Raw genomic sequence first — 26,388 nt, 5'->3', positions numbered from 1 at the left:
ATACAACACTTGTCAAAAATAATGAAGTAAGGAATTTACAACATAATGAAATTAGATAAAGCTTTGAAAAAAAAATAGCCAGAACTTAACACAGGATACGCCAAGGGAATTCATTTGAACCAGCTCAGTGCATGAGCTGCTATGAACACACACACACACACGACACGTTGTTTGGTTAGTTGTGTTTCTCTACATCTAACCAAGTTTTAAAAATGCATGAATCGGTTGCAACAAATCAATACTATTCAGTAGCTAAAGAAATTTACAACTACTCAAAAAAATCATTACATCCCCCCATACCCGGTTTAAAATTGATAAAGAAGCGTTTATGTATTCAGAAGGCCAGCCATTATACAGCTGTACCTAGAGCAGGGATGCGATTTGTACTCTGGCAGCAGTACAGTGATGAATAGCCTCCAAAACCTTTGGGACTATCCATTTACTTTAACTTGTTGTAGCATATCTGTGTGTTAATACACTGAGCCACATATCTGGGAAAGGAAATACAATATAAGATTGCTGCAGCCCTAAATCTGTACAACACCAATATTTCATTGAAAGTGTATTTAAAATCATGGTTTACAGGAAGTTAGTCATCCACACAATGATCATCTCTCTTCTCCTCCTCATTCTCCTCACAGACCCAAACAAGTCCGACATGTCTTCCAGCTTTCATCTTCACCTCTTCACATTTCTTACACATCGCAAAGTATTTCACATCTTGTTTGTTAATGCTGGTGCTTTGGTGTGACACCTTTCTCAGCTTGTGCTGAATGAACACAGAAGAGTTTAATCTGAGGCATTATATTAATAGAATATTCTGCTTGCTCCTGGAAAACACAAACTGTGCAGCAGGATGTGCACCACTGATGTGCTCTGTGTAACACACAGACACTTTGCTTTCTTGTCCTATTCTTGTCACTTTGGTCCAATTCCTTTCTGAAAACACTTGGAATCCTCTACATAACTCATCCATTCTGCCATCTCATTCACAGCGTCTACAGTTATTAGGAAACGCTTAAGGAGCTAGTGTCTTAAGCAGAAGCAGATTAAAGCTGGGAAGTCTCAGGATGGTCCTGATAGTGCAGTTCATTGCAGCAAAGCCTTGCACGTCAATGTTCTGTGCTGGACAATCTGGTGATGCTGCACTCAAGGAAATCAGTAACTCCATCAAGTCCTTTGTCACCCAAGTACTCCATATACCAATTCCACACCTTCCCCTGATGAGCAAAGGAGAACACAGGTTAAAGCTGATCAGGAGTGCAGTTACTTACGTGACACAAAAAGGGAATCTGGGATGTTTTCTACATTACACATCCCACAGCATTAATAAATACTCCACTTTTAGGATTCTGGTATGTTTGGTCACTTGCAAACCTTAAACAGTTTGACTGCAGAATTAAAGTGTTTCAGTAATTTGCATTATATTATACATTTCTTTACAGTAGAGTTCCATTTTATCCTTCTTCCCCCTGCAGATGTTTTTTACTAACTGTAACACACCAAAGCCTTAGTGAACTGGACTGGATCGATCTCCAAAGATTACAGGCAAACAAAATAGATGTTTTGGTCATAACTACAAAAAGGGGAAGACAAAGTTAATTATTTTAAAACTAGATCTAATCTGTTAGGATTTTTGGGATGGGGTAAACATTCTGAAATAAAGCTACTGCTGTAATGTTAGTGTTTAGTTTTCAGCCAGCATATTGTTCCACAGAAACAAAGACCGACCTAGAGCACCTGCAACTTGCAGCTGTTGGCAGTCGAAGGAGGTCAAAAAGTGCTGGTTCTTAGAACAAATGCACATACATTCAAACCTGTAACTGAATAAGAGACAGGTTTCTCGGACAAATAATAACATAAGTGGTGCGTTTGCACATGAATTGCTCAGTACGAGCATCATGTGGGGAAGACAGTAATTGTGGTCTGGGATAATAAAGAGAGAAGGTTGGGGAATGTCAGATACATCAATTAGGTGCACGTTTGAACATGTTTGATTTCGGCAGGTTATACTTGCTGCTCAACAAGCAAGTCCACAGTAAGTGGATAAATCCCTTTAAAAGCAAAAGACTTGCATAAATTTTCCTTCACCTAGAATTTTTGCAAGTTAATCAGGAATGCAGTGTAAAATATATTTCAAATGAAGAACAAATCCTCACAACCAACATTCTGGAAAAATTCACGATACACATACATACAAACAGCAATCTTAATGAAGCTTTTGGTACTGCCAGCACTTCCAGCGGTGGGTAATATGTTGTTAACTTTAACAGATTGACGCGCATGTTGCAAGTCCTCGAAATTAAAGACAAAAAAAGCTCACAGAAAATCAGCTTTAAATATACCTTAATTGTCCACAATCGCTTCTTTTCATTCGGCCACCCCTGGAAGAGAGTTCAATAATGGGAGCATTAGTCAAACAAACAACTCATTTGGAAGTGTCATTGTTCATCTATCTGTCAGCATGAAAGCCATCAAGTTTGAAGTAGAAATTAGAAGAAAGGGAGGCTGCACCATACATGTTATACCACTTGTATATTTTGAACAATTGTTTTAACCTGAGTCTTATGAAATTGGAGTTTCCCCTCCAATAGCACCATTCACACTGAAACGGACGAGGCAAGTACATCAACCCACCTCAGATCATTGCTCCATCAGGCAGCAGAAAAACTCGCAAAGCTTTTTGAGGGATTGTGATTGAACAACAACTTGTATTTTACATAATGCCTTTTACTTAGAACATCTTCTAGCGCTGTACAGTGGCAGGATTGGATGCTGAGCAAGGGAGAAGGGAAGGTGTCCACAGATTCCACTGAAGAGCTAGGTTTTCAGGTGGATTTAAATATAAAGAGAGGCCAAGGTGGTAGGACAGAGTTAAAGGATTTCCTCAACTGTCAGCCACTGTATCTTACTTCTCTTTAAGAGTTATTGTGCTGCATTTCACAGGTATATCTCAAATATACTGTCAATTACTAACTGAATAAAGGCCTTTTCCAGAACAGACCTGTTCTCGAGCAGATTTGTTTCCTCTTTTTGAGAATTAACATTACAGCAAACGTCCCCTTGCAGTTTAGATCTGGATTACTTACTGTTAAAGAGATAGGCAGCACAACCCATTTAATACCACTCCTGACTGCAAGGTACTGGTTGCCAAAGTTGCTCTGAATAGTTGTGGAGCTCCACTGGCACATATAGAATAAAACCCACTGGAAAAAAACAGATCAATGCACCCGAGTAACAGCTATGATGATTCTAAGCACTTGAACGGAGCAGATTCACAGTTTACACAAGCTTACCTTCTGGATGAAATTTAAGGCATGTCCCACAAGTGCAGGGTGATTAACAATAGTAAAGCTGTTCTTGTAGTCTTTGTCCCCAATGTGGGCCAGGACATCATTTACAATCCCAATTCCCATCAGATGGCTGTCTTGTGCAAAGACTCTGGATGTCCACAAACATCCTACAATAGCTTTTACACAAGTGTTGTATTGATGAAATGTCCTACTGTTCACTTTCAAACCTATTTGAGCCTAAAAACACATTTGAACAGTTGTTAAAGGTAACAGAACTATTGATTCATTGCGTTCTTCTACAATATATTCTAAACTCTCTGGTAAAAATGTTCTAGTTCTAGAAAAAGCAGTCAGATAATAATATAATAATCCTTGCATTTGATACAGCACCTTATCACATTGTTGACATCTCAAAGCGCTTCACAGAATACAACAACAAGATTACATTTGTACAGCGCCTTTCACGCCAGGAGGAGGTCCCAAGGTGCTGGACAGAGTACAGCATTTCAGAACCGAGCTGCGGTTGGGCGGGGAAGGGAGGGTGGCCGATGGCATGTTCGAAGAGGAGGGTCTTGAGGTGGGACTTGAAGGAGGCTAAGAAGCGGGCGAGGCGGAGTGACTGAGGGATGGGATTCCAGAGATTGGGGGCAGAGTGGCTGAAGGCTCTCCCGCCAATGGTGGGGCGGGTGGGTCGGGGGACGTGGAACAGGCCAGAGCCGGCTGAGCGGATGGAACGGGTAGAGGGTTAGGAGGTCACTGAAATAGGGTGGGGTGAGGCCATGGAGTGCTTTGTAGGTGAGGACCAGGATCCTGAACTGGATCCTCTGAAGGATAGGGAGCCAGTGGAGTCGGGGGAGATGGGGTAACAGAGTTTGGTGCGGGAGAGAACACGGGCTGCAGAGTTCTGGATTATCTGCAGCTGTGGAGGGAGGAGTTGGGAAGGCCGACAAACAGGGCGTTTGCATAGTCGAGCCTGGAGGTGATGAAGGCGTGAACAAGAGTTTCAGTGGCCTGAGGGTGAGGTAGTGGCGGAGTCGGGCGATGTTACGGAGGTGAGGGAAGGCAGAGCGGGTCATGGCTTATGTGGGGAATAAAAGACAGCTGAGGGTCGAACAAGACACCCAGGTTCCTGACTGACTGGTGAGTTGTAGTATGCAACCATGGAGGTTGATGTTGCCAGAGCCTGAGGTGCGGAGGCGCTGGCGCGAGCCAATCAGGAGGGCCTCAGTCTTGTTCACATTCAACTGTAGGAAGTTTGCCCTCATCCAGGACTTGATGTCCGACCACAGTCTGTCAGGACAGCAATGGTCCTGGAGTTGAAGTTGGAGGCAGAAAGATAGAGTTGGGTGTCATCCGCACACATGTGGAAGTTGACCCCATATCTGCGGATGATGTCACCAAGCGGGAGCTTGTAGATATTAAAGAGGAGAGGGCCAAGGACAGAGCCCTGGGGGATGCCAGTCGTGACAGTGCGCGGCCTGGAAGAGAAACCGTTAGAGGCAACAAAGTGGAGATGGTGAGAGAGATAGGAATCGAACCATAAACTGTAAAGTACATTGATTGAGTATTTGTGAGCGAAACATGGCAGCTAATTGTGCACAGCAGTGTCATGGATTGAGTGACCAAATTTTTTTTTGGAGACTATTACTCCACGAAAGCGATCTGCCAATCGACTACAAGCCTGGTTCCTACTTACTACTAGGAAAACAAGAGATGTATAGAGTAAGGAAACTACAGGTACCATTTTTCAGAATACAAGAGATACAGTTTTCCCACCATAAATTGTTTATAAATTGTTCTAGAATTGTTTAAAAGCAAGCCCAATCACATAAATAGGTGAAATACCACAAACCATGCAATAGTTTCTGAGAAAAATCATAATTACTTACTCATAGAGGGATTGTTTCACATTTGTGAAAATTAGTTTCAATCTAATTGTGCATTATCCTCTTTTTTTAATATATTATTTAACGAGTGCCAATCATAGCTTGAACTGAGATGGGCAATCCATAGAAGCCACATCGTACATTCAAATCGCTCAAACACTGAACTCCAGCATGGAAAATAATGTTCTTGACATTTCAAATGTGCAGTTGCTTCAGTTTGAACTATCTTACTTTTTTACTTGCATCTGAAGACTTCAATGCTATTAGGTTTTTGCGGTACCTGAAAAAACAAACATGAAGAGTTTAGTTACATCTCAGAAATTATATTGTTTTTTAAAAAAAACATACCTGAGCTCCAGTACACTCTGAACTTGGTGCAGAGGCTTCAATGAATAACCAGACCTAGACATTGTGGAGTCCTGTAGCTCTGTGGTTAGAGCACTCGCTTTGCAAGTGAGAGACCTGAGTTCAATTCCAGGCAGAGGGCGAAACCTTGGGCAAGTTTCCTTACTCCACACAGAGCCTAATAATAATCCCTCCAAAACCAAAAACAATAATAAATTGGTCATTTTCAATCTACAACTGTTTGTGGGACATTGCTGTGCGCAATTGGCTGCCGCGTTCGCCCACAAATATACAGTCAATTCACTTTACAGTGTGTTCTGTGAAGCGCTTTGGGACGTCCTCCCGACGTGAAAAGCGCTATATCAAATGCAAGGATTATTATTATTATTATTATTGATTTGGGTTGTATCAAAATTGCACAGTTCCTGTGGTTGTGTGAAGCACTGAGCTTCATTCCAGCTGGGATCATGGAACAGTGGCAGAACACATTCATGTAAATGAGCTGCACTATTGGAAACTGTGAAACTATTCATTGCCACTTGCTCTTTTACCCAGAACTCTGAAGAAGTAACCCAGTGGTTACCAAAGAGAATGTAAAATTGTAAGATATTTTCACTTGTCCTCCTTTAAACCTCGAGCAACAAAGCCTGCCAATGAGGACAGGTGAGAGAACTCCAACCAGGAGTTCTTCTAAACAGTGACCAGAATCATCTTGGAAAAGCAACCTCTATAAACGAAAAAGTGTGTGGACTCGGTCACTGGCCATTTTACAAACTAATCACGTGATTAGTTTGGGCTCAAACATTTCTCCTTCCACATTCAATTTTTTTTAATACTCATTTTCCTTTTACACAAATAGGCCTATAATACATAGATACATATTGGTTTCTCAGAAATATTCCTATAGTGGAATTAGCAACAATAGTTGTTGCAGGACTCACCGATTCATGATGTAGCATAGCTGATTCAGGCTCACTGACTCCAAACACAGTAGAGTGGGGTAGAACACACCAGGAGGAGGCATAATCACCAGCGGCAGACTGTATTTTAAATACATATCAGACACCTGAGGACACAAGCACCACAGTGCGTCAAGCAAAGAATGTGAATCACCATATCTGTGTGAGCTGTGGGTGAATAAAGTCTCTCAGTGGTTATACCATGACGTGATTACAGCTGCTTCACTCTCAAAGAAAACCAACTAAGCATTTGTTTGAAGTTTGAAAAAATGTCATGTGAATAAAAGGGTCTCAGTTGAAAACATTTATTTGAACTCAAGTGGTTAACCTACTTTTGGTTGATAGTCTGAACCTCTTTCCCTCTTTCTAGACTATACACGTGTTTGACTCAGTTAGAAGCTCTCTCTCCCCTACAGGTTAGGTTACGAGTTCAAGCTCCACTTCAGGGCTTCAGGTCAGAGCTGATTCTTCAGTGTAGCACTGAGGATCACAGCATTACCAGAGGTGCTTTCCCTTGGAAAATAAACTGTTTGATACTCCAGTGCCTTGCGACGTCACCCCGACGTGAAAAGCATGAAATAAATGCAATTTGTTGTTGTTCTTTAGCTACAAGTTCAAGATCCCACAACACTATTCAAAAAGAGAACGGTGTCCTGGCCAACAATCCTACAGATAAATTGGTCATAGCCTTAGTACCTTGTTTATTAGTATGAAATGTGATGTGATAAAGTGAAATCATAATCTTCTGACTCTCCAAACTCAAGGACAATATTTACTTGCACTCAGTGCTTCCCACCAATTATGAAACATGGCAGTAGGAATTCTTCCCACACAGCTCCTGCTAATCCTGCAAGCCGAAGCCCCAAAGGGTAAAATGGACGTAGCTGAGAAACTTGCGAGGAAATGTTCTCAATGACAAACTGTGTGGTTTTAGCTGGTTCAACTCGAGTCCCGGTGCACACTCTAACTCCCCTCAGTCCTTGACTCTTACCAACTGTGCCTAATACGTTCCCAAATCAGGTAAGCAGCCTTTTCCAGGGGACAAGTGTGCACTTCAATTCAGACACAGGGAAATTTTCACGTGTTATATCCACATAACTAAATAAACTACATTATTCTTGTATAAGGTCATTTCTCACTGATTGAGTCTCGTGTTTCAGGAGTCCAAAGTAAGTCTGAACTATATTGACAACTAAGGGCAAACAGCCAACACCTCCACCCACGAACACACCTTCAACTTGACATTAAAAGCAAAAAGCATTCTACTGAAGTCAGAAAACACATGCATGCCATTACTAATTAAGTATCTTCCATAAGTAACACAACAACAACAAACAACAAAACTGCATTTATAGAGCGCCTTTCACGTCAGGAGGATGTCCCAAAGCTCTGAACAGTCAGGGGTCGGGATTCGAGCATGGGGAAGGGGTGGTGGAGGGGTGAGGGAAGACAGAAAGGTGGGAGGGCGACCAAAGACACAATCAAAGAGGAGGGTCTTGAGACCAGCCTTGAAGGAGCCAAGGGAGGAAGCGAGGCAAAGGGACTGTGGGATGGAGTTCCAGAGTGTAAGGCAAAGAGGCGGAAAGCGTGGCCACCGATGATAGGACGGGTCGGGCGGGAGACATGGAGCAGACCGGAGGCCGCTGAATGGAGGGAGCAGGCAGATTGGTAGGGAGTCAGCAGGTCAGAGAGATAGGAGGGATGGGGAGCCAGTGGAGTCGGGCGAGGGTGGGAGTGATAGGTTCACACAAGACAAATTTACTAAATAATATTCAGGAAATATTTTGATTTTTTCATATTGTGCAACTTTAGATTGAGGGTGACAATGTTATTTGCCAAACAAGTTTGAACAGCCCTCCTTGGATACACAGTCAGGATGTAATATGTGCTGGAACAATGGTTCAGGACAGGACAAGCAGGTGCGGAAACCTATATATCGGCTATGTTAATATTAGATTGGTTAGTGTCAATGGATAAGTCAAATGAGCTTTTTATGGATTGCCAGTGCCTCTGGTGCCAGAAGCAGGTATTACCACAGTATTGTGAGTGGGAGTTAAGACTACCCGTACTTTGGATGAAGAAGGCCCTTCGGCCACTCTGATTTCAACCTTCCAGGACATTAATTCTCACAGGCTTTCCATAGTTTTTAATAACACCTTCTCTAAGGGGAACTCTCTCACCGTCTCATAGAAGTTGAGGATGAAATGTAGCAGCAAGCTGTTGTATGCCTCCACCTGAAGTGCGACTGTGGAAATTCTTGCGGTAAATTCCACAAGTTCAGAAATGGAATTCACCAATCCAGCCAGGGTCACGTTCCTGAAAATAAAAATAATTTTAAAAATCTATAAATAAAATGAGATCTGTCTTCTGGTCAGTTTTATTATTCATACTTTCTCAAAACCAATACAGCAGCATTTTTACAAAAAATCTGTTTCTGGTTGAAACAGCTTCTTCATACTGTTTAACAGAAAGTGAGTAAGTAGCAATCAAAGTAACAAGTGAATCGCAGACTGGATTAAAGAATCATAAACGTTTATTTAATGAATACTCACAATTCAGACACCTTGTAGTTTGGATTCTTTACTGAACTCTGCAGTTTATTTCGAATCCTTTTGATCCAAGACGATATACAGTGTTCAGTAAGGAATCCAAACCCAGACTTTCCTGAAGAGATCCTTACATCCACACTTCAGAAGTGACAGCCTCTTAAAAGGACAGAGGTGCCAGTAATATCTGAAGTTAATTTATCTCAGTTTATTTCAGGGTAGCGACTCGGGATGTCTCAATACAGTTAATCCAGAGCACAGCAACCCATTCACATGATGCAAATTTCAAAGCCTTTACAATGTTTCAAGTTAAGTGACTCTCACTGGGCCAGTAACGTAGGGGTTTAATGCACTGGGGCTGTCACTACATACATAGCCTGTGAAGTGGTGCTGGAGAATGCCTGGGCTTCTTCCGGTCATTACTTCTTAGGTGAGGATGGTTAAAGGCAGCACGTAAAACTGTTACAACAGAGTTTGTATTATATAGCGCCTTTAACTTCAGGAAGATGTCCCAAAGCGCTTCACAGAGATGAATGAGTTCCCGAGATGGAGGAAGGATCAAAGCTAGTTTAACATAAGGCACACAATTGTTTACTGAGGTCTCACCATTACCCTTCCCACTTTACTGTTAAGAGCTTCTTTCTATTAAGGAGGAAGTTGCCTCAGGCTACATCCACGATACTCACAGTGCAGACCATGCCTGTGGGTACTTAGTGATGTTTCAGTCAACCGCATTTTTATTTTCAATAATATTTAACAAAAGCACAACCAACTTCCGGGGTTCATAAATATAACATCCAGGTTTCCTGGAGCATTCTTATGAAGCACTAAAGACTGCATATACTCACTGTGGACTCTGCAAAATATTGTTAATCTCCTTGTCCATCTTAGCCACGCACACAGAATGCCAGGTCAGCCAATTAATCAGAAGATTGTTTAGGCTTTCAATCACACTGCACTGTGAATAAAGATACCATTTATGGATTAACACAGGCATTGTGGTTAGTCTTTGGTACAAGTATATTTATTTTTATATAAATTTAGTGTATTGATTCTCCCCCCAATTTCTGAGATATACATTTCTGCTACTGCTCTGATCTCCTTTTCTTACAGGTCCAAATGCCTTATGGTATCTCACTCTAGCCCATTATTCACCTCTGAGCCTCGACAGTGAAGGTCAAATAAGATTGGAGAGTCTCACAGCCAAGCCTAACCCTCACGCTCTCCATGTACACTACCAGCCGAGATTAATGAAGAGGGCCCTAAGTGCCACCACTAGGCACCATTTTGTCGTATTATAAAACATGTTCTAATTTTCTGGAACTACCCTCCTTGGGGAATGGGTGGGTGGGAGGAGAGTAAGCATAATCTCCTTGGAGCAGAGCCGGCTCCAAGGTGACATGTTTGGTAACAGAATGGCATTGTTTGGTAACAAATTCTGCTTCCTAATGCTTGGTAACAGATTTTAACAGGGGAGAAGTAGCAGAAAGGATAGCAAGCCGGCTACAAGGCTGAAAACAAGAGTAAAGGGTAGTTACTCAGACTGGCAGAGGGTGGGTGGGAAGTGTGTTCCATAAGGATCTGTATTGGGACCACTGTTGTTCACAATTTAGATTAATGATTTGGACTCAGCGATCAAAAGTACAATTTAAAAAAATTGCGGACGACACCAAATTGGGGGAGTGTAGTTAATACTGAGGAGGACTGCAACAAATTACAAGACATTAATAAACTTCTGGATGAGCATTTAATTGGGAAATTAATCTCAATATAGATAAGTGTGAGACGGTACATTTTGATAGGAGGAATAAGGAGGTCACATACTGCTTGGAAAATAAGAATCTAAATGGGGTAGAGGAGCAAAGGGATTAAAAAAAAGCAAACAAAGCATTGGGGTTCATTTCTACAGAGACAGAAATGAAAAAGCAGAGAAGTTATGCTAAACTTATATCAAAGTCAGATATAACTTTGGTTAGACCACACTTGGAATACTCTACAGTTCTGTTCCCCATATTATACGAAGGATATAGAGGCACTGGACAAGGTGCAAAGGAGATTTATGAGGATGATACTGGAATTGGAAGGTTATACTTATCAGGAAAGGCTGAATAAGTTTGGAGTCTTCTCTTGAAAACAAAAGGGTGACCTGATAGAGGTCTTTAAAATCATGAAAGGTTTTGATAGAGTAGACATAGAGAAGATGTTTCCACTTATGGGGGAGTCCAATCCAGGGGCCATAAATATAAAATAGTCACCAATAAATCAAATAGGGAAGTCAGAAGAAACTTCTTTACCCAAAGAGTGGTGGGCAAGTAGAACTTGTTACCACAAAGAGGAGTTGAGGTGAATAGCATAGATACATTTAAGGGGAAGCTAGATAAGCACATGAGGGAGAAAGGAATAGAAGGTTATGCTGATAGGTTTACATGAGGAAGGGCAGGGGGAGGCTCATGTGGAGCATAAACTGGGGCATAGACAGTTGGGCCGAATGGCCTGTTTCTATGCTGTATATTCTGTGTAAGAATGTTGAGATCAAGTCAACCCTTGGTCTTGGTGATCTGGTTCCTAAGCCAGGCAGGTGCACTGGAGAACAGCCAGCCTGGCGCATGAGCAGGATTTGGAGAGACAGACCAGTCACTGGAAGCAGGGATTCTTCCCATTCACCTTCTACTAACCCTACAAGCCAAATCCCTAACAGGTAGGATGGTCCTAGCTGGACAAGCAGGAGTGTTCTCAATGGCAAGCTATGTAGTTTTAGCTGGTTAAACTCCAGGGGAACGCTGACACACACTCTGAGATCCCAAAAGCTCAATTGGGAGCCAACCTATGCTTGGTACTTGCTGGAACTAGATAAGCAGGGTTCATCTCCAGGGAGTGTGCATTCCATTCCTGGCACATGGAAATTTTCATCCATATGTTGGTCTGCTTTAGATAGGTTTAGCATGGACTTGAAGACTGCATTATGATAAGATCCCTCTATGCTCACTTCTGGTGTGAATCCATTGACATTAGCAACTGCACCTCATGTTCCAAATCTTTTCAATATAAACCCAAAAGGATAGCAGTACCAGCACATTATTACATGATAGCCTCCCGCAACACTGCACAATCACACAGCCATGAAGAGTCACTGGATATCAATCCCGAGTGGGAATCCCATCTGATATTCCCCCTCTCTAATCGTAAGAGTTGTGTCTGTATAGGTCCTTATCAAATATGTAAGCTCTTCGTAGGTAATTACTGTCCAGTGTAGAGAGTGTCAGTAAGAGCATTAAGTTAGATTGGCATTAAAGCTGATTTGTTTTTCTGTTGAGGGGGAATAAGTACAATAAGCAGAAGTCCCCTTACCTTGAAATAAATAGAGGAAGTGAAGAACAACTTCATTAATGGATCAAGATAAAGATCGAGCACAACTGTAATTAAATAAAAAAACACACCTGAGTAATCAAAGTTTGAAGGGAAGCAAAGGTTAGAACAGGATGAGATGCCAAACAGTTCCTAAAAATATCAAATGAAATGAGGAAAATATGTGCATGCACTGGTGAAAAGATTTCAAATATCGCACCAGTTCATTTTTCCAAATGCTCTCTAAGCCAATAAATCATGTTGAGTTCGAGTTTCTCTTGTATCTTACTCAAGTGTCTGTTCATGTGAATGTCCCCAAAACAAGTATTGTCAGGCTATGGATGACAGCAGCATTACGGCTAAGCCTAAACCCATCCTTGCCAGACATTCACACATACCGCCCTTTCCACCACGTTACTGGATAGTGTTGTGAAGCAGCAATATTTGCTCATTTTGCCAAAGAATTATTCAAACGAATTGCAGAACCAGCTGAGATCAGCTAACAATTGTAGAACTGACTGAGATCAGTTAACTCAGCAGAAACCAACCAATCCAGCACAAACCAAGAAACATTTCTGGAACGTTTTGGTATGGCTCAAATGCCACACCATTTACCCAAAGTCAGCAAGAGAGTCTGCGGTCAGTTTCATAGTTGAACAAAATTCATTACAGAAAACAGCAATTAAAAGTGATGCTATAAAAAAAACAAGAAAACCGAGCTGAATGGACCTTCAGCCCCTCTGCCCCCTCCCTCTGGAACTTCATTCCAGTCCCTCTGCCTCGCCGCCACCCTTGTCTCCTTCAAGACCCTCCTCTTCGACCCTACTCTTCGACTATGTCTTCGCTCACCCTCCCCACCCTCCATATCGCAACCTCCAGCTTGGGAGCAGATCCCTGACTGTCCAGCGCTTTGGGACGTCCTTCTAATGTGAAAGGCGTTGTGTAAATGTAATTTGTTGTTGTTGAACAGCAGATTGCCTCTGGCTGCAATGTGTACATTTGATGGTCGGTGTTACTCCACAAAGCTGCATTTGGTTACTGCTCAGCTGAGAATAGGTCAAGAGAGGGCACTGAGTACCATTCTTTACAGCTGACACACAGCAATGTTACAGGCTCTGGAAAGGATATCTACCCTCTAATTGGTAAATGATGCAGGAGATCTTCAAAGGGTGGGAAAAGAGATGAATATAAAACATGAAAAAAATGCCTTAAATTAAAAAAAATGCCTTTTAATAATAAAAAAAGAAAAATAAGCACCTACTTCCCAAGTTAATCACTAGAGATTTATAGAGAATCCTATTAAATACGATGGACTTAAAATGTGTACATTTACATTCAGCAAACTGCAGACAGACATTTAGAAAATTAGAGATAAGAGCCAGAAGCACACAAAGTGGTGCCGATAGTGACAGCATGTGTGATGTGGCAGCTTTTTCCTCCATAGAAAGAACTGCCTAGTGACCCAGGTCCAGATTTTAGCTGGATCATACTGGAAAGCAAAGTGCAACCCACAGCTTACAAAGTACAATCAACAGAATCCTAGAAAGAAATCTTCAGATAGAGAAATCTTGTCCAATGCACAATTGGTACCAAAATGCATTGCCATTACTTACCAGAGCCAGGTGGAATCCTGGTTAGCAAGGTAAGGATTTGAGTACTACACCATGAAGTATCCCATTGAGAAAAGCACTTCAGTATAAAATCCTCACAGCATGAAAAACCTTCCTGCAAATAAACAAAGGTTCAAATTAATTTTCTAACAGCATACAGTGTCAACATAAGAAAATACCTGTACAGGGATCAGGAAGAGAATGGTGGTGAGAGGGGAAATAAGACCAGAATAATCTGACTGGGGCCAACTGGAGAGATGAGTGGAAAATAAGAGAAGACTCATTAGTTTATCTCAACTCCATTGCCCATTCATTCTAAATAATAATAAAATAATCCTTGCATTTGATATAGTGCCTTATCTCATCTTCGTGATGTCTCAAAGCACTTCACAAAAATATACCGTAAAGTGAAGTGACTGTGTAGCTTAGTGGTTAGAGCACTCGCCTCACAATCGAGAGCACCTGGGTTTGCTTCCCAGCAGGGTGAAATGTTGGGCAAGTTTCCTTACTCCACACACCTCTGTTCAGTGAGCAGTAAGTCGGAACCTGGTTGTTAGTCGATTGGCGGATTGTTTTTCTGGGGGTAATAATCCCTCCAAAAATATAATATACAATCAATTCACTTTACATTATAGTCTGTAAAGTGCTTGAGAAGTCTTGAAAATGTAATAAGGTGCTATGTCAAATGCAAGTATTACTATTTTCTTTTGGAGGGCTTGTTACTCCTGGAAGTGCAAAGCAACTACCCACTGGGTTCCTACTTACTACTAGGTAAACGGAGGTGTGTGGAGTAAGGAAACTTGTCTAAGGCTTCGTCCTAATTTTTTTAATGTTAATTTGCCCTTTTCGTGACTCCACCCAACAAAGCTGTATTTCAATCGAAAATCTACGTGGTGGTGATTTAACAGCTCTAATAAAGACTTCCAATCATTATTCAAGAGCACAAAGGGGAGAATTCTTAACTTTCTGCCTTCACAGGCTCCATTTTAGTGTCCTCGCTGAGCTATTAAATGGATCACAGTTCAGAAGCATAGTACAGAAAATCGAGAATATATGCAGACTACGAGAAATCTACAGGACCACTCAGTGAGCAGTGGCCACTTTTCAAGCAGTTAGATTGTTGAAAGTCCGAGGATCACATTCAAGGTAATTATCTTGCTTTGTAACCAGAAATCTAGTAGAACAAATATGTTCACTGAGGCACAATTCAAGTTTCTTACTTGCAGGAATTCCTGAGCGTCGGTGATGAGGTTTACAAACTGCCTGAACTCTGCTTCCTTCTGCAAGTCATCCCCTTTACAGTCTGTAAATTCTAGAAAAAGGAAAAGGGACAACAAATCAGCCTTTACACATGGGAATCCAACCCCAGAAAAATATGCCCTGAGTTTGCACTTCATAGTAATTCTGTAAAGTACTTGGGACACTTCGATGTTCTTTCTTACTATCTTTGTGCCATTCTTCACCCATCGGTCACATCCTTTTGTAACTATAAATGGATGGGCTATGTTTTTTTAACAACCTTTCGAACCAAATTTATTAGAACATCAACAAAATAACATTTGTAATGACAGCTGCAAATTGATCTGGTGAAAATCAAAGTGGACTAGAGCAACATATACAAACATTTTAGAATCTTCACCCAGTAGGAAGAAAATAACTGTAATGTCATAAGACTGAATGCTCAATAACAGTGCAGCCCTCACACGAGTCACTGTACAATTATCTGCTTCTCAGTTGTTGCATATGTATAACATACTTGAAAACTGCTGGTTAGAGGCAGCTTGGAAGGAGATATGTGCAAAGAATTGCCCTGTACCAAATGTGATAGGGTGCAGTAACATGAGGATTTAAAAGTGTTGGGAACATTGCTCCTATTTAAGATGTTACTTCCTCTTGAAATTACTTTACGTTTCAAATTGGAATGGACTTTATTGAGATGGTTACCTTCCTGAAGTGTTTGAGCCAGCCAAAAATCCAGTCGTAGGAGTGCAGAGTCATCCTTTACCCAATTAATATAATGAAGCAGTAGAGGGGATCTCAGCACTGAACCCATCTGTGCAGGAAACTAAACAGAAGCAATGCACAGTAAATACATGGGGAATTTCAGTACAGACTGTGAAAGCCAAAACTGACCTTCTGTAAACTGAACAAATACTAAGCACAGCCAATTCATCTATTAGCTTTACAAGTGGGTTGATTACCTTACTCCATAGGTTTTGAACCATAAATCTCAAATAGTCATTATGATTGCCAAATGCCTTCATATGCATTTTTGCCTAGTTGTCAGCTAAGTACTATAGGAATCTTTTCAGTTTAGTTTCACCACTTTAGAATGATTCTTTAACTCACCTCAATCCGATCAAAATTCTGCAGTAATTGAGAAAAGGTGCGCAACTGTTCCAAAGGGAAACTTCCGCTCTGCAACATGAGCTCGACGGACAGATCTTGGGTGTGCGAGACGCTGCTGATAACTGGAATCATTTCAGAATTAATCTTCCTTTTCTGCACGAATCAAACAAGAGATTAATATTAACTAATGGCCCTTAACCATCATCTCAATAAATCTCAGCCAACGTTTATCAATTTTCACTTGTGCAACACTAACCCCCAAATTACTATAAATCAGTATAAAATGGATCAAGAGAGGTTAATGAATAAAAAAGAGATCTAAATGGACAAAAGATAGGTCTTCAAATGGCTGAAATAATCGTTAGTCAATTGGCGGATCGCTTCCCAGAGACAACAATCTCTCTGAAAAAGAATAATAACAATTTAGTCACTCAATCCATGACTGTTGTGAGCAATTGGGAGCCACGTTTCAGAAACAAAACATAGTGAATTCACTTTACAGTATATTCTGTGAAGCACTTTAAGATGCCTTGAGGACGTGATAAAGCTCTATATCAAATGCAAGGATATTATTATTGTATTTCAAAAAAAGTATACGTAGTTTAGGTAAAAAATCTCATTGCACCATTGAAAATAGAATGGATCTATTTACTCCTAGCCAAACATTACCCTCATTGCTGCTGCTTGGACTTAAGACAATTCGTTGCTGTGTTTTCCCCCAGAAACAAAGCCTTGTACATTCAGTAATTAACGTGTACACATCTGTGCAGTATAAGATGTTTAATATATAATCCTTGTATTTGATATTGCGCTTCATCCCATCTTCGAGACGTCTCAAAGCACTTCACGGAATAAAGTGAATTGACTGTATAGTTTGTGGGCGAAGCGCAGCAGCCAAACGCGCACAGCAACGTCCCGCAAATAGTCGTGGATTGAGTAACCAATTTTTTTTAAGGAATTAGAACATAAGAATTAGGAGCAGGAGTAGGCCAGTTGGCTCCTCCAGTCTGCCCCGCCATTCGATAAGACCATGGCTGATCTTCAGACCTAATTACCCCTGGAAAAGCCATCCCCCAACTGACTAATAACCGGGTTCCTACTTATTGCCAGGTAAACAATGAGGAGTAAGGAAACTTGCCCAATGTTTTGCCCTGCCGGGAATCAAACCCAGGTCTCTTGCTTGCGAGACGAGAGCTCTAACCACTGAGCTATACGACTCCACATATTAGAGGGGATATAAAATATCACTTTCCTTTTTTTATTGCAAGCACTGAATTTTTTTTAAAATCGGGAATCTTGTTTGAAAAGGGATAAAAATATACGCAAAATTTAAGTTATTGGGTTCCAATGATTTTCTTTTACAACAACTTACAATGATATTGTGCCTTCTTGGAGCATTCTAACAGCTCAATCCAAGATAACACTGGTTAGCAAAACCAAGTGTATTGCTCCAAATTGCATTCTTACAACTGCATTGGTGAGAAAACTTTTGTTTGACAAAAAAGTGTTTAGGGGACAAGTAGAACGACTAACTTTTCCCACCAGAAAACAGTTGGAGACACTTCAATGAAGCCTGCAGCTCACAAAGCTTGTATGTAAATACCAGTGACTGTTTCACAACAGTCATACTTTGTTTCATATTTTGTAGAACACAGGAAAAATCACAAATTTGCAAAAGAGACTGGTCATTTTTAACTGTGGCATTATAGGAAACAATGGCATCTACTTGATTGTACCGTTTATTATATTGTAGTGACTAGATTCTCTGCAAACAAGAAAATCAATGCAAGGAGGGCTTCAGAATATTATTTTGCTGAACTGACCAGTGAGAGACCAGAGTATAATCAATAGGCACAATCATCTACAGTACTTACTCTCTTCCTTATCAGAGGCATTGTTAAATCTATAACCACAGGAGCTTCAGATAATCTTCTATAGCCATTGTTCTGAACAATTTCAATTGCTTTTTTCCAATGGGAATTGGAGACTTGAAAGTTCTGTCAGAAGAAATGCAAGCTGTTAGCCACAATATTATCAATATTGTACTCAAACACCACAGAGAATCACACATACTGTAGGACTGTGGCTCACATCATCCAAATCAAAAACAGAGCTCTTGCAACCAATTGCACCTTCCACAAGGCTGCCCCTTTAAATGATGTTGCCCCTTTAAGAGATCAATTTTGTCATGGGAGAATTGAAAGGATGGGAAACATTCAAAAGTATTAAGATCTTTATTGAGTCTTAGAATGCAAAACAATTAGTGAACATTAGACTTTATAAGAAACAACGTGAAGACATACCTTGAGCTTTGCAGGAAGTGCTAAATAAACAAATTGAGGTGCGTAGATCTTATACAGCAAGAGCAGAGCCACAAGATGTGGCTGCATTCCCTGGGATACACAACAGAAAAAAATAATGTTCCCTGTGGTAGAAAATCTTCCATGTGAACTCAACCTACATCTACAACCTTTCCTCGGGTTACATTGTTTCCAACTGGTTCATTGCCTCTGTTTTGTAACTGTAACTTGAAACAGTTGTTACAAAACAATTGTAATTTGTATTTAAAATTTACAAAATGTAAACCACAGAAAATAATCATTCAGAAGATAATCAGCAAAGAACCATAATCCTTACATTTGATATAGCTCATTTAACGTCTGGAGATGTCTCAAAGTGATTCAACAAGACTTTACTTTAATGTGCAGTGATTGAGTATTTTGTAGGCAACTGCAGGAACAATAATAAATTTACATTTCATGCTAGGAGGACATCCCGAGGTGCTTGACAGTCCTGGCTTGGCACCCGAGCTGGGGGTGGCAGCCAAGGGATGTGGGGTGTGGGGGGGTGGAGGAAAATTTAAAGATAAGAATGAGGATTTTGAACTCGATCCACCAGCAGCCGGGCGAGGAAGGGGGTGATGGGCGAGGATGGAGTGATAGGCTTGTGCAGCCTGGTGTAGGAGACGACATGAGTTACAGAGCTCTGGATACTCTGCAGCTTGTGTAGGGAAACGTTGGGTAGTCCAGCAAGCAGAGCGTTGTCACACTCAAGCCTGAATGTTATGAATGCATGGATTAGGGTCTCAGCATCACAAGAGGAGAGGCAGATAATTTGCCTGAAAGACGCTCTGCAAATATAATATAGTATTGTATATAATGAACAACCAATTTATTTTTATTTTTGGGAAACTCCCATCTCTTTTCAAATAGTGCCTATTCGAAAAATCCCATCTTTCTGTCCAGGTAGACGGTAGAAGTCTAATATGAAGGAGAGCACCTTCAACACCTCCAGCAGTATATTGGATTGTCATCTTAGACTATGAGTTCTAAGACCTAATGTGGAGTTTGATCCCACAAACTTCTGACTCAGAGGTGAGGTGCTACTAAACTAAGTCAGGGTGACATACTACAGCATTTCCCCTCTCACTCTCCCACCCCAAAACTTCACTCAGATTTGCTGGGTGGTTCATGCTCAAACGCTCAGAATGGAATTTGAAGTTACTTAGCCACTTAAACACTCAGACCATTAGAAGAATGGAGTGAATTCCAAAGTAAACCTAGATTACTCACCTTCTTGGCCTGTAACTCTATCAGCTTCTTGACTCGGAATCGTTTAACTAGAAGAAATTAAGAGAGAAAGTAAGAATAGAAATAGTGACTGATCCAAACAATATTTTTTTTCAGAACAACTATAAAATTATCCATGTTAAACAAGTGATTTGAGTCCTGTGCCATTACGCGAAGCCTACTTAGCCAACCAGCTCAACTGCAAGAAATTACACATCAGCCAGAAACAATTACCTCCACCAGACTTTTCATCTTCAAGCTGCCTCTTTCAGCCAGCAGGGAATTCCCACTGAATTGATTCAATATTCTCCCAAAAGCATTTTATAGTGATGTGAAGTTCAAGACAACAGATAATGAAGTATCAGCCTAGGCTGACAGTCCAAATTCCCCATCTGCGGTTTGAACCCACAGCCTTCTTTGGACAGGCAGGAGTGCTACCAACTGGGCCAGGTTGCCACCTGGCATGTGATGCAAAAGCAAGTACCGTACTGTCCTTCCATCCTAGAGTGCATATCATGTACATTTTTGCACGATCAAGTCAATTTTGGTTTTGGAAAAAACATAGCTTTTTTTTCTGCCAAATAAAAAATTATTACAGTGCACACAAATTTAAGCAAGCATATCCCAAAACTTACCATGTTCCTTTTTAGTCAACAGGTACAACAGGTGGCAGATGTAGGGACACTGAAGGGAACAAAAAAAATGCTTACGTGGGCATCAAAGATTGAAAGATCCGCAAGATTCCTTTACACAAGATATGTATGCATACACTCTAGACTGTTAGTTAACATTGCCCATGAATGACTGTCAGAGTGTATCAATATCATATGGTCATGTACAGTAAACTCCTGATAACTTATCATTATGCAGGAAAATCGATCAGTAGTGAGTTATCCGGAGTGGCAAGTTAGGCATGTATATATGTATATGTATATGTATATATGCTTTGGGATGTCCTCCCGACGTGAAAAGCGCAAAATCAAGTGCAAGGATTATTATTATTATTATGATGTATAATACATACATAAATGCATAAACAATGATGACTGAAGTAGTAGTGACACATCAAGACAGGGTCGCATTATCAGGAGTTTACTGTATTCCCAAATGTACATTGTAGTGTTGCCAAACGTAAATTACATGCAAGTGACTACATGAATATCGCCACATAACACAGACCAAGGCAACAAACTTAATGTGCATGAAAAAAATTGCAAACATAGAGTATAGAGTTCTCAGGAGTGCATAGATAGCATTGCAGAGGTGACCAAATTAAGGGAGCTGTATAAGGCTTTCTTACCAGTTTGTCAATTTGAAGGTAGAAAAAGATTACTCCATACAAGGAATGCAGTTGTTTCTTGGAGTCCAGTAGGTCAAATACAGTTAACAACCACCTGAAAAGCAGCACCTGCAAAGCAGATGAATCATTCTTAGAATATTCTTTGTGCTTGCCTGTATTCAGGCCACAAGAATAATATGGCAGCTAGCACTCAGACCTTTGCCAATGTTGTTGTTCAGCTAGCTGATAAGAGGCACAGGGAATTGCAACCACTGAAATGATCAAAGCTTCAAAGCTTCCTGAACCGTCTCCTACTCACGCAAATCACCTTGGTACACCAGCCCCCTCCGCTCCCTTGAAGCCCAGGCACGTCCCGCTGAGTGCACCCGGCTTAAATCAAACCTAACTGTCCATTGCCAGATTTGGCTGGACCACGTCAAATCCTACCGCTCCGCCCTCGCCTCCGCTAAATCGTTGTTCTACTCCAAGTCAACCTTGGAGGCCAAGGACAACCCCAGGCTCTGCTTCTCCATCATGAACTGGCTCCTCCGCCCATCCTCTCAGGCCTCCCTCTCCTCAAATGCCAACTGCGAGGCGATGCTGGACTTCCTTGAATTCAGTCGAGGGAATCTGCTCAGCTGCCTCTGCCACTGCAACTACTACTCCCACTCCATCTCCTCTTCCCACCCTCCCTCCACACCTTTGAACCTGTCTCCCCCTCCTCTCCCATCACCACAACTCGTATGAAACCCACCACCTGCTCCATTCCTACACCTCTCCTTACGTCCCAGCTCCACCTCCTTGCTCCTCTACTCACTGACATTGTAACCCTTCCCCTATCCTCCGGTGCTGTTCCCACCCCTTTAAAAACCGCTGTCATCACTCCTATCCTTAAAAATCCCTCCTTGGACTCTTCTCTACTCCCTAACTATTGTCCCTGATCCTCTCCTCTTCAATATCTATACACTCCCTCTTGGTGATATCATCCGCCAACATGGGGTCAACTTCCATGTGTGCGGATGACACACAACTCTACCTCTCTGCCTCCACCCTCAACTCCAGGATCACTGCTGAGCTGACAGAATGTCTGCCAGACATCAAGTCCCGGATGAGAACAAACTTTCTTCAGTTGAACGTCACCTGATTGACGCTCACCAATTCTCCAATCTCCTGATTGGCTCCGTCAGCGTCTCCTCACTGACAGCATCACCATCCATGGTTGTCCGCTCCACTTTGCTAAGCCAGTCCGGAACCTCGGGGTCTTGTTTAACCTTCAACTGTCCTTTCTATCCCACATCAGTCTTCCTCCACCTCCGCAACGTCGCCCGGCTCCGCCACTGTCTCACACCGCAGGCCGCCAAAACCCTCATACATCCCTTCATTACATCGAGGCTCGACTATGCAAACTCATTGCTTGTCGGCCACCCCAACTCCTCCCTCCATAGGCTGCAGATCATCCAGAACTCTGCAGCCTGTGTCCTCTCCCACACTCTGCGACCCTATCACCTCCATCCTCGCCCAACTCCACTGGCTTTACATCACACAGAGTATACAGTTCAAGATCCTGGTCCTCACTTTCAAAGCCCTCCACGGTCTTGCTCCCCCCTACCTCTCCGACCTCCTAACCCCCTACCATCCCTCCACTCAGCGGGCTCCGGCCTGCTTCTCCTCCCCCGCATTGCCCACTATTGGTGAGCGGGCCTTCCGCCACTCTGCACCCACCCTCTGGAACTCCACCCCACAGTCCCTCCGTCTCGCCCCCCTCCCTCACCACCTTCAAGACCCTCCTCTTCGACCGTGATTTCGATCTCCCTGCTTCCCCCTTCCCTACTCCCAACTCGCGCCTAGCGCCTTGGGATGTCCTTCCGACATGAAAGGCTCTATACAAATGTAATTTTGTTGTTGTTGTTCAAAGCTGGAGGTCCTCAATGACATGAGTGTGTAACACAAACATGAAGCCAACTTCCTTGGTTGAAGGGCTTAGATCAATGTCTGCAAACAAATTTTTGCATAGTGAACCCAGTTTAGTCTCACCTGTATGTTGGTGGAGGGTTTTCGCGTACATATCCAGGATATTGCTTTAACCACTGCACTTTCAGGAACGACAGAAGCAGGAATAAGGCAGTTTAGGAGACGTGTATTTATTCGTTCAACTGTGAAAAAGAAAATTCAAATGATTATTATCCCACAATCATTTTTCTTTATGATTAAGAAAATCTAAAGGAATTTACTTTTTTTTAAACATACATCGAAGGTGGTGCTTAAAGCACTAGTCGTTATAAGAGTAAGCAACTTTAATAAAAACATTTTGGAATATCGCAGGCACATAAAGCCTTTATTATGAAGCAAGTTTTCTGCATGCTATTTTAAGAACTACAAAAAACTAACTTTGAAGTTATGGTTAAATACAACAATGTATCGAAATCTGGACACTCTTAAAATTCGATATAAATAATCTAGATCCAGGTGAAATTTCTTCCCATATATTTTAAAATATACACCTCAAGGAGTAATACACTAGAGATCCAATGTCTTTACAAAAATAGTAAGACCAAGATATGTACTCGCTGACTCAAGGAAGATCACTGCATCACTTATCTGAGAAACTTTAAAAAAGATCAATACACATTCCCAAATATAGAGATTTATACAAAATCGGTGGCAGTGCAATTAACATTACCAACACTAACAAGCAGAGCAACCTTGTAAATCAAAGAGAACTTTTACCGAACTTAGCACTCATAGCCACATCAAGCAGGGCCTCAATAACCTCCGGCAATAAGCCCCTTGCAAAAGCAATGCTTCCGATCGTCTCCAGGTGAGCAATTCCTTTTGATGGTGTTCGTTCCTTCACTGAAGAAAGAAAAACAATTCCCACATTTCTACTCATCAATTTAAGATTCTTTCCTAAAAACCTTGCAACATCCTTATCCTCAATAATTGAACACTTCTAGAAATCTCCCTTTACATGTTACAGTATTTCCAACGGGGCTGCATACAGCCATCAACCTAGCCATATACTAGAGATGGAATGTTGTGAAGGATTGAGACAGTTACTACATTTCCAAGATACCTTGCAACATATTGTAAGATATATTCTTCTTTGGGACACATACACCAGTCTGATCTCATCAATCCCAGCTTCCTAAACATTGCAGATTCCTTGGCGCTGATCTGGTCAACCCAATCTCTCTGACTGGTTTCTTATCTGTGCTAAGATTGAGAGATCAAGACTGAGATTGATAGATTTCTTGTAGATAAAGGGATTAAGGGATATGGGGATAAGGCGGGTAGGTGGAGTTAGAACAGCTCACCCATGATCTGATTGATTGACGAGACAGGCTAAAGGGGCCGAATGGCCTACTCCTGCTCCTAATTCTTATGTTCTAAACTGTGGTCTCGTGTTATTCTGCAGATATTTAAGTAACATTAGATTAAAGAAGATAGCAGCAATTAAGGGATTGAAAGTGAGTGTTAAACTAAGCAGACGCATTGTGAGAAAACATTCAAGGTAAAAAAACACCAAATGCAATTAGTCAGAGAAGCCTTCTGGTTAGAATCTAGTTACAAATAGAGAACAACACTAACATATAATGCCCTCCACGGAGGGTCACGTCTCAGAGCGCTTAGCAGCGGTGGAGCCTGAATTTGAACTGGCGCTTGAACTTTGCGTGTTGGGTTATGCCTTAACCATATATGGGTAAAACAGATTGAGAATTGAGATATAAAACCTGTGTGCTTAGGACAAGAGAGTTGAAGCGAGGCAAGTAAAGGTTTGAACAGGATCAACGCATTTTCCAGAGGAACCGGGTAATTCCCTTTTCTCTGTAAAACTTGCTTTAATCTTTGTGTAGGTTAACTTTGTAATTGTTGTCCGAATAAAATTGCTCGTAATTGCACCACCTTTTTGGTAGTGTCCTCCGAATCTCTCCGACTTACAATATTTACCGACTGCTCCTGCCATCCTTCATCATCTGATCATTGCCACTGACAACGTATGATTGACAACATCACAAATGCTCGGTGTAAACCTTGGGCTGACTTATAATAATAAATAATAATCCAGTACTCCTAGTGTCTCAGACTGACAACTTTGAGTAGCTGACAGAACCAGTTCTGCTGCAATTGCCATGACCAGTGGGCCAATGTTTAATTAAATGGTAGCAGGTATGTGAAAGCACGGCCACATGTAAGACTACCCGATACTGAAACGCAGCTCTGGGGCTCAGCTACCATTAATACATTATAACAACAATAATAAACCCCACAAAATACAGTCGTTTAACTTCACAGTATATACTGTGAAGCGCTCCGAGACGTCTCGAAGACGTGATAGGGCGCTGTATGTCAAACGCAAGGATTATTATTCTTTTCTGCGCTGACACCCTTCGGATGAGGGAGAGGGGAACAGAAGGGTATGGGGGGACGGGGAAGCAAAGGAGTGGGTGTGGGGCCTGGGATGGAGTATAAATCCCTTCAGGGACGCGTGGTCTGTGTCTTTGATCATCCGCCCTCCCCGCACCCCTCTCAATCCCAAACCCCCAGCTCGGGTGTAAACCCTCGACAGTCCAGCGCCTTGGGACGTCCTCTCGACTTGAAAAGCGCTGCATAACAACAACAACAACAATAATAATAATCCCTGTATTTGATATCACGTCTTTGAGACGTCTCAAAGCGCTTCACAGATTATACTGTAAAAGTGAAACAACTATATTTTGTGGGCGAAACGCAACAGCCAATTACGCACAGCAGCGCCCCACCCCCCCCACACCCCCACACACACCCACCCACCCACACCCCCCCACACACACACCCACCCCCACACAGTACTTGCTACCGTTATTGTTGTACCAATAACTAAATGGCTGTGACGGAAAGACTCATCTTACAAAGAGAGAGAGAGAGAGAGATGGATAATCTCTGTGAACCTTTACAGCTTCACAAACAATGCGCTCGAGGGGTTTACTCTCGTGAGGCGGTGCAACACCGAGAGGCCTATATCCGCCCTCCCTCCCTCCCGCCGCCCCCCAGGGGTAGACACCGCTACCCGGCTCTTACCGATGATGAAGTACTCGACTGCCTGCTCGAGGGCGACCTCGTCCCCCGCGCCGCCGCCCGCGCCGTCGGTGGAAGCTGCGAGACGAACGCTCCTCCGCGCGCTGCCGCTCAGCTCCATCGGGGCTCCGAATAACCGACCACATTCAAAC

At 42.0% G+C, this 26,388-nt stretch overlaps 1 protein-coding gene across 1 annotated transcript; it reads right to left on the bottom strand.

Moving 5' to 3' along the window:
- Positions 1 to 26,388, bottom strand: cenpi (centromere protein I). The gene is made up of 20 exons (XM_007891048.2): positions 26,240 to 26,388; positions 23,909 to 24,034; positions 23,216 to 23,334; positions 21,203 to 21,310; positions 20,538 to 20,586; positions 19,906 to 19,952; positions 18,637 to 18,726; positions 18,208 to 18,330; positions 16,334 to 16,486; positions 15,929 to 16,049; positions 15,205 to 15,296; positions 13,988 to 14,099; positions 12,378 to 12,442; positions 9,878 to 9,987; positions 8,664 to 8,799; positions 6,466 to 6,590; positions 5,411 to 5,459; positions 3,297 to 3,530; positions 2,346 to 2,384; positions 1 to 1,220 (listed from the first exon to the last, which is right to left on the bottom strand). Exons 1-20 carry the CDS (start codon positions 26,355 to 26,357, stop codon positions 1,113 to 1,115), a joined length of 2,124 nt encoding a protein of 707 aa, XP_007889239.1. The 5' UTR covers positions 26,358 to 26,388; the 3' UTR covers positions 1 to 1,112.

The sequence above is a fragment of the Callorhinchus milii genome, unplaced genomic scaffold, assembly GCF_018977255.1.
Source record: "Callorhinchus milii isolate IMCB2004 unplaced genomic scaffold, IMCB_Cmil_1.0 Scaffold15, whole genome shotgun sequence".
Classification (NCBI taxonomy): Eukaryota; Metazoa; Chordata; class Chondrichthyes; order Chimaeriformes; family Callorhinchidae; genus Callorhinchus; species Callorhinchus milii.
The sequence above is the reverse complement of the archived record's forward strand: the minus strand, read 5'-3'. Positions and strand labels throughout refer to the sequence as shown.